The sequence below is a fragment of the Myotis brandtii genome, unplaced genomic scaffold (genome assembly GCF_000412655.1).
Source record: "Myotis brandtii unplaced genomic scaffold, ASM41265v1 scaffold892, whole genome shotgun sequence".
Taxonomy (NCBI): domain Eukaryota; kingdom Metazoa; phylum Chordata; class Mammalia; order Chiroptera; family Vespertilionidae; genus Myotis; species Myotis brandtii.
This window is the reverse complement of record NW_005371656.1, coordinates 493,498-507,829: the sequence shown is the minus strand read 5'-3', so window position 1 is coordinate 507,829 and position 14,332 is coordinate 493,498. Positions and strand designations below refer to the sequence as shown.

At 37.0% G+C, this 14,332-nt stretch overlaps 2 protein-coding genes across 2 annotated transcripts; both read left to right on the top strand.

Annotated features, from left to right (window-relative positions):
- Positions 1–480: 480 nt before the first annotated feature.
- On the top strand, positions 481–1,416 carry LOC102254972 (olfactory receptor 1030). The gene has a single exon (XM_005885087.1). The coding sequence runs from the start codon at positions 481–483 to the stop codon at positions 1,414–1,416; it is 936 nt and encodes a 311-aa protein (XP_005885149.1).
- Positions 1,417–8,025: 6,609 nt separating this feature from the next.
- On the top strand, positions 8,026–9,022 carry LOC102244914 (olfactory receptor 5M11). The gene has a single exon (XM_005885134.2). It carries the CDS (start codon positions 8,031–8,033, stop codon positions 8,997–8,999), a length of 969 nt encoding a protein of 322 aa, XP_005885196.2. The 5' UTR covers positions 8,026–8,030; the 3' UTR covers positions 9,000–9,022.
- Positions 9,023–14,332: the final 5,310 nt, after the last annotated feature.

Sequence of the window (14,332 nt, the reverse complement as noted above, 5' to 3'; positions counted from 1 at the left end):
TAATATGGTCTCAGTCCCTGGTTGTGCCCTGAGGGGTCCAGAAAAAGGGAAGTTATAAGTTACCCTGACATTTCACAGGTATATTATCTTAGATGCAAAAAGACAAAAGGCTCAGTTAAGGTAAAGATTGACCTTTGTCAGGGAAGATTCTGGCCTAGGACATGACTACCCACTATAAACTGCTTTTAGTTAAAGTTTTAATTTCAGACCATCTTTTGAGTTTGCAAGACTCCCATCAGGCCTTCTCTGAGCTTATCAGGTTAGCATGGGGCTCTTTTTTCATCCACACTTAATATAAAAGAGCTCTGTATTAATTTGGATAGTGAAAACATCAATTGCATGCTTCTGAGGCTACTTTTTATGCCACAGGTATTTACAAGTTTGAGAGAAGAGGAAGAAGTGTCAGATGACATGGTGAATGACAAAAGACATGAATCTCTATTTCCTTTATTTAGATCTCATTTGAAGCCAACCAACACAATGTCAAAGAACTACACAGTGGTGACTGAGTTTATTCTCCTGGGTCTGACAGACAGAGCAGAGCTGCAGCCTGTCCTTTTTGTGGTGTTCCTGGTCATCTACCTGATCACAGTGACTGGCAATGTGAGCATGATCTTGCTAATCAGGACTGACTCAAGACTTCACACTCCAATGTACTTCTTCCTCAGTCACCTCTCCTTTGTCGACCTCTGTTATGCCACCGATGTCACTCCTCAGATGCTGGTTAATTTCTTATCCAAGAGAAAAACCATTTCCGTCATTGGTTGCTTTATACAATTCCACTTCTTCATTGCCTTGGTGATCACAGATTATTATATGCTCACAGTGATGGCTTATGACCGCTACATGGCCATTTGCAAACCCTTGTTATATGGTAGCAAAATGTCCAGAGGTGTCTGCATCTCTCTCGTTGTGATTCCTTATACTTATGGCTTTGCAAATGGTCTGGTCCAGACCATCCTGATGCTTCGTCTCTCCTTCTGTGGACCCAATGAAATCAACCACTTTTACTGTGCAGACCCACCTCTGTTAGTCCTTGCCTGCTCAGATACTTATGTCAAAGAAACTGCCATGTTTGTGGTGGCTGGTGCCAACCTCACCTGCTCTCTCACCATGATTTTTATATCTTACATTTTCATTTTCGCAGCCATTTTGCGTATTCGCTCTGCTGAGGGGAGGCGCAAAGCCTTCTCTACCTGTGGGTCCCATCTGACAGCTGTCACTATCTTTTATGGGACGCTGTTTTGTATGTATCTGAGGCCCCCTTCGGAGACATCTGTAGAACAGGGGAAAATTGTAGCTGTGTTTTATATCTTTGTGAGTCCTATGTTAAATCCTCTGATCTATAGTCTGAGGAACAAAGATGTTAAAAAAGCAATCAGGAAAGCTATCCAAAAGAAATTGTTTGCTAAATAAAGTAGACATTTCAGTCACGGGTGTGCAATAAATAATTGTTATTGGACCAATTAATGAGCCTTTTCAATGACCGAATCATTTTCTATCACTGACTATGTTTTATCTTCCACAATTAGCATATGGAACTTGGAAGAATGTGTCAAATTATTTATTAGCATTTACAGTATCATGTCAGTGAATTAAAAAAAATAGTGCATTGAAACTCAGAGGCATTACTGGAAGGCATTGTTACTGCTCTTTAAAGTCAATAAAGAACAGATGATTGCATCCATGATACTCATATTGCTACAAAGTTATAAGAGACAGAATTACCAAATGATGCTGTGGCAATGACCATCTATTGGATTTTTATAGTGCTTAATAATTTTAAAACTATTTTCCAGAAACTTCTTAACCATGGCAGATGAGTTTTGTTTTCTTCTTCCTTTTATACAAATTATATAGCAATGAAGATCTTTGGGTATCTGACATTTTTGCTCTAAGATAAAAATGCCACATTTTCTTTAGAAAGTGTTTTATTTTTTATTATTTTATTATTATATTTTTAACAACATGCATCCCCACCTAAAAACTGGTTTTGTGGTTTAACTTGTTAATTTTTTATTGTGTACTATTTCCAACATACAGTCAAAAATAAATAATAGAGAGACCACCTGTATAAGCCCTAATTGATCATTAGTAAGTGTTTTCATAATGCCATTTTTGTTTCAAATATTTCAGAGACTCAGATATTTCTAAAAGTGAGTCTTCCCTGATTGATTCTTTTTTCTTCCCATTTCTTGCATTAAGCTCTACTATTAATTTAATGTTTTTTATTCTTATGTAGAGTTTTGTCATTTGATAGTGTTTCTGTATACACAAAATTATATTATTTTCTATATTAAAAACTTGATATACATAAAATTACTCTATGTATTCTTCTGCAATTTATTTCATTTTTTACTACATATACATTGTTAGACATACATGCTGAATCATGCCTTAGACTTATTCATGCTGAATCAGCAGCATTTTCAATGATATATAGGTTGGGGCAAAAGTAGGTTTACAGCTGTGAGTATGGTAAACAATCAATAAAGCTATTTATAATATTCATAAACTGCATATGTTTGTCCATATGAACAACTGTTGACCTACTTTTGCCCAACCCTGTATTCTATGTCAATATATATGTGTCACAATATATTTTATTCTATTATTGATAGGCAATTACATTTTTCTATTTCATGATAATGTATAGAAATGTATACATGTATCTAAGATTCTAATTTATAAGTCATGAGCGTCTGTAAATTTACTACATGTAGTCAAATTATTTTATCAAATTACACTCCTGCCAATACTATGTGAGAGTATCCTTAACTCCACATTCTTGTCAACACAATATACTGCCAGACTTCAAAAATATTTTCCAATTTGTTGGTGCAAAATATAGTCTCAGTTCTTGTTTAAGCTTTTGAAAAAAAATTTAATGCAAATTTTTAAAATAATATCTTTTCATTGATTTCAGAGAGGAAGGGAGAGAAAGAGAGAGAGAGGAGAGAGAGAACATCAATGATGAGAGAGAATCATTGATCGGCTGCCTCCTGCACACCCCCTACTGGGCATTGAACCTGCAACCTAGGCATATGCCCTTGACTGGAATCAAACCCGGGGCCCTTCAGTCCACAGGCCCACTTTCTATCCACTGAGCCAAACCAGCTAGGGCTCAGTTTTTGAATTATGGTTACAAGAGAAGTTAAGTATTTGTAAATGCTTGACGCTAATTGGAATTTTTCTTTTTAAAAAAAGTTGTATGCCCACATTCTTGTTCACTTTTCAGCTGGGCTATTTTGTCTTTATTTTCCACATTTGTTATAGCTCCTTATGTATTCTGTACTAGGTACTAATTTTTTAATGATCTATGCAAATATCTTCAACCTTTTTGTAGTTCGAATTATATTTTTGTGTATGATATATTTGGTGGTGTAGAAATTTTTCATTTTCAGGTAGTTCAAATTTATCAATCTTCTTTTTATGGTTGTGTTTTGAATATCTGGTTTAGACAATGTGTTCCTATTATAAAGATACTAGAGGCCTGGTGCACGAATTTGTGCACAGGTGGGGTCCAGCCCACCAGCCCCAATTGGGGCTGATTGATCCCAGTTGGCAGTGGGAGGGGATTCAGGAGGTTGGCCGGCCAATCCCGCCCCCTGGTTGAACTCCCAGTTGAACTCTGGGTGGAACTCCCAGTCGAGGGGACAATTTGCATATTAGCCTTTTATTATATAGGATTCTTCTACTCTTTCATTTTTTAAAGTTTTGCTTTTGCATACTTAAGCATTCTTTCTGCTATCATAAATATTGCAAAATAGACTCTAATCTTATTTTTAAGAAAAACAATTTTCTCTTTTTTTAATACTTCATACCTTTCTCATTACATTTTTAGTGTAAACTCTGTCATGTCTCAAGTTTTCATATATGTATCAGTCTGTTTCTGGGTTCTTTATTCTAGGACCAATTCATCAATCCCTTCATTACTATAAGCTACTTTATAGTAAAGTAGTTTACTATAAAGGGGATATCTAAGGGAATATTTTAAAAATGATGCAGGAAGGAAGGATAAATTATGACTATAGCTTGAGGAATGGCAATCACCTACAATTAATAAAGTACTCAACTTGGTATGTGAAGACCCTGTTTGTTTCACAATCCTGTTCATAGCAGACCCTACTCAAGACATCAGTGTTTATGATAGAGAACATTGATCTGGATTTTCAGAAAGGATAGGAAAAAAACACACAAAAAACCCAAGATAAAAAACCACATGTAAAATCAGACCATCATCAAAATGTCGAGATGACACCTATTTGTGTCTTCCACAGAGGTCTTAGAGGTCTTAAATTCAAGTGGTGAATTTAAAATTATAGAAAATACTAGAGGCCCGGTGCACAAAATTCATGCATGGAGGGGGGGGTCCCTCAGCCCGGCCTGCACCCTCTCCAATCAGGGACCCCTCAAGGGATATTCGACTGCCAGTTGGACAGTCAGACATCCCTCTTGCAATCTGGGACCTCTGGCTCCTAACTGCTTGCCTGCCTGCCTGCCTGCCTGGCCATCCCCCAACTGCCCCCTGCTGGCCTGGCTGCCCCCCAACTGCTGGCCTGGTTGCCCCCTAACTGTCTGGAAGGAAGTTGGACATCCAGGAGATGTCCAATCACCTGGCCTAATTAGCATATTACCCTTTTATTAGTGTAGATGACTATTGCATATCATTAGCTTTCTGTTCCTAGAGTGCTCCAATTAAACCCAAGAGGGTAATTCCCAAAGTAACACTCTTTGCTGATACTTTTAAGCCCTTCTGAGATTTCCTTTAAGAGCAGATCCATCCTACATCCAGATATAAATACAGCTGTGTTTACCAGCTTAGAGAGGCATCAAGAAACTTCCTTAATCAGAGTTTGACAAACAGGTGCTTATCAGAACCAGAAGTAAGTCTTTTTACTGTCCTTATTTTGAGTCAAAAGGAAATTGTATTAAAGTCTCAAACCGAGATCCATGGATTATATGCATTTTTCCATCCTCAAAAGTCAGATATTTTTTTCTGACTTTGCAAATCAGTAGGCTCATGAATTTTGAGTTTTAGGTGTGAATGAGAACATGCCTTTCTCTCAAGGGCTGTGGGAAAAGAAGTAGAGAGGGAAGCTCAACTATAAAAAGTCTTATCTCTATTTCTTGCCCTACTCATTTCTTGCCTACTTTATTTAAATACTTTTTCTAAGTACTTTAAATGAGTTAACTATTTTATTACTCTTGACAATTGCATTTCCCATTTTATGGCTAGGAAAACAACAAAGACAGGTTAAATACTCTGACACTGGCATGGAATCCATAACTGATGGAGCCAGAATCAGAATCACTAAATGGAATTAGGTTCATGAAATTCTGACGTTCTAAGTACTAAAGTATTGACTCATTAGACATGTTAGAGCAGGCCTGGCATAATCTAATTAGATTTATTTATTGTGAAAAAGTTGCACTGAGCTAAATGTTACTCAAGTTCACAGAGTAAGTTGGTCGCAAAGCTGGAAAAAGGTTCCAGACTCACTCAGAACCTTTGTTTGATTGATGGAATTATTCTGCAAACAAAGAAAAAACTCATTGAGTGGCTAAGTGCTCCCCTTGTCATGAGCATCTGATCATAAGGGCGGCTTGCTGACGAGTTAGGCATTAGTGCACACCTGTAATGAGGGTTGATCCACTCAGGTTGCATGTGCCAAGTTAACACAAGACAATGTGCTGGTCCTTAGATCCACCTCTCACTCTGGAATACCATTGTACACTTTTCTTTCCTTGAGATGCTCTCCTGAATTGATATTACTTGCTGACTACTTGTCTCTAAACATTTTATAATTTTAATTTCAATAATTTCTTTGCCTTAATTATTTGTTAGAACATTTCTAAGATATCATGAGAGAGAGAAGGAGAGGGCAATGAGGAAGAAATGGAGGTAACCCCATTCACTCTCCCTCCTTTAAACAGAAAAATCATTTTGAAAACAGATTAGAAGTAGGCAACTTTTCTTCATCTGTAGTTTCCAATGGCATAGAATTGATATATTTCCCTGAAGACAAAACATAAATCTACTTCAGTCACACACACACACACACACACACACACACACACACACACACACACCCCACTAGTAATTCCAAAGGAAGACCACATATGGTATCTTAGCACCTGCTCTTTATCTTCCTAGAACACCCTTCTTAAAATCACTTTATTGCTTGTTCTCCTCCTCCTTCAGTTTGTTGCTAAGTCACCTTTTCATGAGTTGGTGTATTTTTTGTTTTTTGTTTTTTGCTGATGCTACTTTTTAAAATTTGATTATCATTTCCCCAAACCTTATTTTCTTTACTTTTCTCCATAACAGTGCCATTTAAAACACCATGTACTTACTTGCAATAATATCTGCCTCTGTCCACTAGAATATAATTCCAGAAAGGCAGGGGTTTTTGAAGTTTTTGTTCATTGTGTATCTACAGTGACTAATCACATGTTATGTTAAGTACCCATGATTGCTTGTTTCATGAATACTTAATTTGATGTCCATGATGGCTTGAGAAGGAGGCAAAATAGATATTATCCTCCTCCTTACATTGGGAAAATCAAGTGACTCATGCTGAAAGATAATTATATATTCCCAATAACTAATATTAATGTATTCAACAAATGTTTATTAAGTACTTAATATTTTAGGTAGAGGAGATATTGTTGTCACTGTCTTTCTCAAATTTTTACTAAAGCAACTTTTAGTGACATTTTGAAATCAGGCAAGAATTGGGAAGGTTTAAAAAACTTAAGTATGAGAGAAAGGTCAAAAAAATAAAAGCATCTTAAGAGAAAGGAAGAGGGGATTCAGCACTAGTTGTGATACAAAGGAGAGCTAAAAATCTATATAAATTGTAACACTTCTAGGTAAATACAAGTTGTGATTAATTAAATACTATCTAAAACATTTCTTTTATTTATAAACACAGTAGAGGCCCGATGCACAAAATTCATGCAAGGGGCTCAGCCCTCACAGCCCCAGCTGCCTCTGCCGGCCCTCACAGCCTCGGCTGGCCCTTGCAGCCCCAGCTTCGTCAGGAAGGTCATCTGGAGGGTTGTCCGGAAGATCATCCTGAAGGTCATTCTGCTGTTCGGTCTAATTAGCAAATTAGCTCTTTATTATATAGGATTATGTCATTTAAACCATCCTCAAAATACTATGTGAGTGTTCATTTGATTTCACTATTCATTGTTCACTTATTTACCATATGTTTATGGGACCACTGTGACCATGCTTTTCTAAATTGTGATTCTGGGAACATCTGCATTAGAATCTTCACTTCAGACTTTCTGAAACAAAACCTTTTTTTTTGTAATTTGCTTGATTAACAAATTTTTAAGCAATTGCTTAAAAATCCCTTAATTCTTCTGAGGATATGACACCATGAAAAGTTCATGGAGATATAGAGATGAGTAAAACATTGCATGCAATTTATTCTTTCGTGTGTACACTATTTTTTCTTTTCTTCTTAAATACAGTATATAAATATGTGCTTAGAAGTAACAGTACAACAGTGGACTGGAATAAATTAGTGGCATGTGGGGTATGCTGGAAGAGGAACACAGAAAGGGATGAGTTCAATCTCATGTATGACAGAGTGGAGTGAGCAGTGTCTCACAAACAACTGGCCTTGAATTTGACCTTTAGAGGATAAGTAGAATTTGAGAGGCAAAAATAGTTCATGGAGAAAGGGGATATGTATGGATATATGAATATAAGCTGTATATATCAACTTAAGGATGGGTATAAGTATAGGTAAGGATGGGTATAAGTAAGGATGGATATAAGTATCTATAGGGATAACTGTAGGTATAAGTGTAGATAAGTATAATAGTAATTCAATATAAAGGCAAAAATATAAATGGTTTAGTAGAAGCACAAAGTTGGTTTAGTATGATAGTATTCATTTTGAATTATATGGATTTTGGGGGGAAAAATTTCAGTAATCAGTAAAATTATGTGTACCTTCATGTCTGACCTTATCACATTTGTTTCAGGTTCAGGCACAGATTCTCAGAAAATGCCCATCACAAATGGCAGTGCAATAAGAGAATTCATTCTCCTGGGGCTCACAGATCGCCCCGAACTCCAGCCTCTTCTCTTTGTGCTGTTTCTGGTTGTGTACCTTGTTACTTTCTTTGGCAACCTGGGAATGATAGTGTTGATCAGACTGGATTCTCGCCTTCACACCCCTATGTACTTCTTCCTCACCAATTTGGCCTTTGTTGACTTGTGCTATACCTCCAACGCCACCCCACAGATGTTGGCTAATTTTCTTTCAGAGAGGAAGACCATCACCTTTGCTGGCTGCTTTACCCAGTGTTACATTTTCATTGCGCTCCTTCTCACAGAGTTTTACATGCTGGCAGCCATGGCCTATGACCGCTATGTGGCCATATGCAGCCCTCTGCACTATAGTGTGAAAATGTCCAGGCAGGTCTGCACCTGCTTGGCCACATTTCCTTATGTCTATGGCTTCTCAGATGGCCTGTTACAGTCCATCCTGACCTTCCGCTTGACCTTCTGTGGATCCAATGTCATCAACCACTTCTACTGTGCTGACCCACCACTCATTAAGCTCTCCTGTTCTGACACTTATATCAAAGAGCTTGCCATGCTCATATCAGCTGGCTTCAATCTCTCCAGCTCCCTCACCATCATCCTGGTGTCCTATGCCTTCATTATTGCTGCCATCCTCCGGATCAAATCAGCAGAGGGAAGGCACAAAGCATTCTCCACCTGTGGTTCCCACATGATGGCTGTTACCCTATTTTATGGGTCACTCTTTTGTATGTATGTAAGACCACCAACAGATAAGACTGTTGAGGAATCCAAAATAATAGCTGTCTTCTACACCTTTGTAAATCCAGTGCTTAATCCGTTAATCTACAGCCTGCGGAACAAAGATGTGAAGCAGGCATTGAAGAATGTCCTCAGACGAAATGTGGTCACTAGGATGGCAATGCTTCCATTTCCCAATAAACCATAACACTAAACCTTGGGCTCAAATGTCCTTGCATAGTGATGATAAGTCTGGGTATTCTCTATGGGTATGTCTCAAGGTAATCTGTAAAGCTCAGTTCTGGGCAAAAATAAGTGAGCTATACCGTTGCCCCTCAATGTGTGGTCCTTGAACCAGCAGCAACAGCATTACCTTGGAGATTTTAGAAACGTGGCATCACATTCTGTACCTCAGATCTATGATATCCAAATCTGTGTTTCAGCCTAATCCTATGTGATTTGTAAATACATTAAATTTGAGCAGCAGTGCTCTCAGTGGAAACTTCCTCTTGGAATGACCTGGGGCACTGGTGTGCTCTTATTGTTTATGACAGTAGACAGGATAAACATGCTTTCAGTCCAGTTCCTTGAATTTACTCTGTTCTTATTGCCATCTATTTTTAAGAAATATGTCTTCCCACCCCAAGTTACTAAGTAAAACCATAAACTATGGGTCAGAATAATGGTTTCCTGTTTATGTGCTTAAGAAATGTTCAGTATGTGACTGGGTAGAGAGAGGACTAGAATCAGCATTCTTTCATAAACATGAGTTTGTGGATCTAGTTTGTGGCCTCTGAGCTATAGGATTCTACTTTCTTCCTCTGAATTGCAACCCTGGATCCATAAACTCAGTTCTAGGAAAAGAATGAATTCTTTCTGTAGCACCTGGATTTGAAAATTTAATACTTAACTGGAGTTATCTTTTCTATTTTTTTTTAAAAAAATGTTTGGATTATTGATTTCAGTCTCACATTTTTTGTCATATACTAGTAAGTTTTTGTACATTTTACCTAAACACTGTTTTAGCTGAAAGCTACTATTTTTCAATAGTTTAGTTTGCTATATTTTCTTATCCTCTTGGTGACTTTTCCTTTCATCTATGGATTATTTAGCAGAGAGTGGTTAATGACCATACATTTGGGACTTTAAAAGAAATTTTATTGTTACATGTTTGTAAGTTCTCTGGTCAAAGACCTTGTCTTATAATTTTATTCTTGAAAATTTATTGGCTAATATTTTTCCAGCTTTATTGAGATATAATTGACATATAACATTGTTTAAGGTTATAAATGTATATGTTGGAAAATGATTGTTACAGTAAGGTTGGTTAAGACATCTATCATCTATAATTACATTTTTTTGTTGTAGATAATTAGATACTTGGTAAATGGGAAGAAAAGGTAGATATGTCATTTCCTTTTACTCTGTTCTCATCTCTGGGCAAATGAATCACATATGGATAAAGTAATTGCTCACCAGGTTTTGAATAATATATTACTTTCCAAGTCCTGGACCTCACACCTTGAACTAACTACATTACAATTCAATTCATTATGTTATCTTGTCCAAATGATTTTACTTACTGGGTTTTGTAATTTAACCACTTTATTCTAGATATGAAAGTCTTTTTAGCAAACAGTAGTCGTTTTGTTGAAGGGACTCTATAAAACACAATTTCAACTGGGGAAACATCAAAGTCGATGAATTATATCATTATTTTATGTCTTAAATTTTTACTGATTTGATTGGAATGAATGGTGACCCACAAGGCAAAAATTCTATGAGAAACCCCTAAAACAATAAGCTCAAAGCAATTACAATCTGATGCAATTCCATTGTGCATAATCCAAGACTCTAATGACTATGAGTCGACATAAATTACCATTCCCCTGGAGTTTTCTCTTGCAGTAGTAACATGATAATCATTTTTTCAGGGTGTGTTGAAAAATACTTCAGGGATAAAAGTTCCAAGTTGCAAGTGTATAAATCATTCCCAGCAGCTCATTCCTTGGACCATTAGTGTCTCTGAGAAAATCTTTCCTGGGTCAGGTAGGTATGAAAATTCTGAGTTCCATGCTTGCATTTTCTCTTTATTTATTTAATTAAAAATTTAAGAAATTGATTTTAGAGAGAGAAAGGGAGAGAGAGAGAATGAGAAACATTAATGAGTTGCCTTCCATAAGCACGCTGATGAGGGATTGAAGCCACAACCTGGGTATGTGCCCTGACCAGGAATCAAACCCACCATCTTTTGGTGCATAGGACAATGCTCTAACCAACTGAGTCACATAGATTAGGCCTGTACTCTCTCTTCTTGTTTCAGTTTTGAATCTTCATGAGTAGGAGTCAGGTGACAACAAAAGCAGTTTTGAATGTTAGTATAATTTCTCAGTATATATTATTTAGATTGGTCACTAGACAAGATAAAATTTTATTGGAATTACGTGTTTACTGTAATCATTTTACTTTATAAAATAGCATTCTCTCCATTCATTTAATAATTTTAATGCACAATAAATAACTATATTGGAGTAAGCAGTTGATAATCTAATAAATTATTTTTAGAATAATATCTATTGAAAACACAGTTCCTCCACCAAAAAAAATTGACAAATAATTTTGAAGAAGGACAAATTCAAGCACAATTATACTCATTCTAGCTAAAGTAAAACTCTCATAGAATTTTATATTATATTATTGGAGAGATAAACTTTTGGGGCAAATTTAATACTCACTAGAAAGTATATGACTAGTAATGTGTGTGGGATTTGTAACTACAGAAATGATGTATCAGAATTTCCAAGTGATGGCAATTTTAGAAATTATTTAGTCAATGTCTGATACTGAATAAATGAGGACTCTGTAGAAAGAAAGCCACTATGTTAAGGTAAAAGGAATGTTTTCTAATGCTCTTTTACTGTTGTATGATTGACTAGTATGAAGTCACAGCGTACAACATGATGTATAATTTGGGTTCATACATTGTATTCAGGTAATCCATCCTGCCCTTATATTTGTGAGACACTGGAATGAAAGAAAAAAAAAGAGTGAGAAGGTGCTGGAGTTCATATGGCAGAGTACTCTAATCTGGGAAATTATATTCACATGTTATGCATGGCTCCATCACCTATATGACTCATGTAGTTTTAATTTTCTATCTTAAAATATCATTTTTCTCAGCTATTCTTGCAAATTTAAGTCTTAATGACTTATTGTGGTAGTTTCTAGACTAAATTACTAAAACTAAACTTCAATAACTCATTTCTATTTTCTGCGCTTCTTCCTTTGGCTTCAATAGCTAGCCCCTAGTCTCTCACTCAGTCTATCTTATGGGACTACAACAATGGTGACCTTATGTATAGGAAACAGTACGTGTGACAGAGTCCAATGTGATTCTGCTATCTTAGACATTTGGATTTTAACTGGAGCCTGAAGAGAGCAAACTTTTCCCCAATGAGATTGTCTTAGCCCAAAGAGAGCATTTAAGCTCCAGGCTCTTTGAACAAGTGAGTTTAGGAAAGGCAGCATACCTTGCTCCTCTCCTGTAGATTCAAGAGCATATCGGTATATAAAAGATTCTGAGACTTCCTGCAACCCTGGATCCAACTCCCTTTCCCTCTCCAAACTCAGCATTTTAAAATTTATTTTTATCATAGACCAGTTTTTGTTGCCTGATATTCATTTGTTTCGCTGAACACAGTTATGGAAATACTAATCTAAAAACTCAGGTGACAGAACTGTGCTCAGTAGATAGAGCGTCGGCCTATGCACTGAAGGGTTCAGGGTTCGATTCTGGTCAAGGGTACATGCCCGGGTTGTGGGCTTGATCCCTGGTTGGGGGCATGCAGGAAGCAGCCTATCAACGATTCTCTCTCATCATTGATTTTTTTTTTTTATCTCTCTCTCCCTCTCCCTCTCTGAAATCAATAAAAATATATTTTAAAAAAATAAAAACTCAGGTGACAGCAAGCTTAATTTTTATTTGTGCCCTATTTTCCCCATTCCTAATTGTACTTGTTCTATCAGTTGCAGGATTCTCCTAAAGGTAAAATAGATTAGAATAGCAAAATTGCTTTGTAAAACTGAAGTGCCTGAGAAAAAATAGTATTACCAGAATATAGCCTTTCCTTCCATAACTGTAGAATATGGTTGCTAAGCCTATTTACAGGAAAGGGTAGAAAATAGGCAGGTTAAATACCAATCTAGTTTTTTTACATTTTAATTTTTTTATTTTTGTCTTTATTAGTTGTTTAATGTAATATGATGACCCACCAGGTGCTACTATTTGGGACATGGTTGTACAGATTTAAAGATTAGATGAGTATCTGCATGTCACAAAAAATAGATTTACATTACTAAGGTGAACATTTTCCAAATGAACTCATTCTTCTGGTGAGTGAGGAAAGAGCTCTTTTGCTATTGACATAAATCCTGATTGTCTAATGATTGCATTTTCCTGCCAAAGGCCAAAGTTGCATATTTAAGCCTTGCCAATTCTATGTCAAATTACCAGGGGATGTTGGTTCTAATTTATCACAGTAACTTGGGAATAACACACACACACACACACACACACACACACACACTTGAAAAAAAACAACATCAAAGACAAATTCAAAGAGCTTTCAGGAATGTTCACACTTCTGGGCCTGTGGTGGGCCTTTCAGTTTGTTCCCATGCTTGCCACATCTTCTTTTTTTTTCATTATTGATTAAGGTATTACATATGTGTCCTTACCACCCTATTCTCCCTGCCCCCCCCTTGTGCCCCCACCCCCCTAGTGTCTGTGTCCATTGTTTATGCTTATATGCATGCATACAAGTCCTTTGGTTGACTGGTCCTCCTTCCCCCACACCCTCCCTTGCCTTCCCTCTGAGGTTTGATGGTCTGATTGATGCTTCTCTGTCTCTGGATCTGTTTTTTTTTTTTTTAAATATATTTTATTGATTTTTTACAGAGAGGAAGGGAGAGAGATAGAGAGTTAGAAATATCGATGAGAGAGAAACATCGATTAGCTGCCTCCTGCACATCTCCTACTGGGGATGTGCCCGCAACCCAGGTACATGCCCTTGACCGGAATCGAACCCGGGACCTTTCAGTCCGCAGGCCGACGCTCCATCCACTGAGCCAAACCGGTTTCGGCTCTGGATCTGTTTTTGTTCATCAGTTTATGTTGTTCATTACATTCCACAAATGAGTGAGATCATGTGATATTTATCTTTCTCTGTCTTTTCTTAAATGTTTCATTAGACACAATAGAAAATTCATGCCTGCCTAGGTGGAGTATCTTTGATTTTTCTTGAAAGCCTGCTGTCTCTGCATAGGCCAGCGGTTCTCAACCTGTGGGTCGCGACCCCTTTGGGGGTCGAACAACCCTTTCACAGGGGTCGCCTAAGACCATCGGAAAACACACATATAATTACATATTGTTTTTGTGATTAATCACTATGCTTTAATTATGTTCAATTTGTAACAATGAAATTGGGGTCACCACAACATGAGGAACTGTATTAAGGGGTCATGGCATTAGGAAGGTTGAGA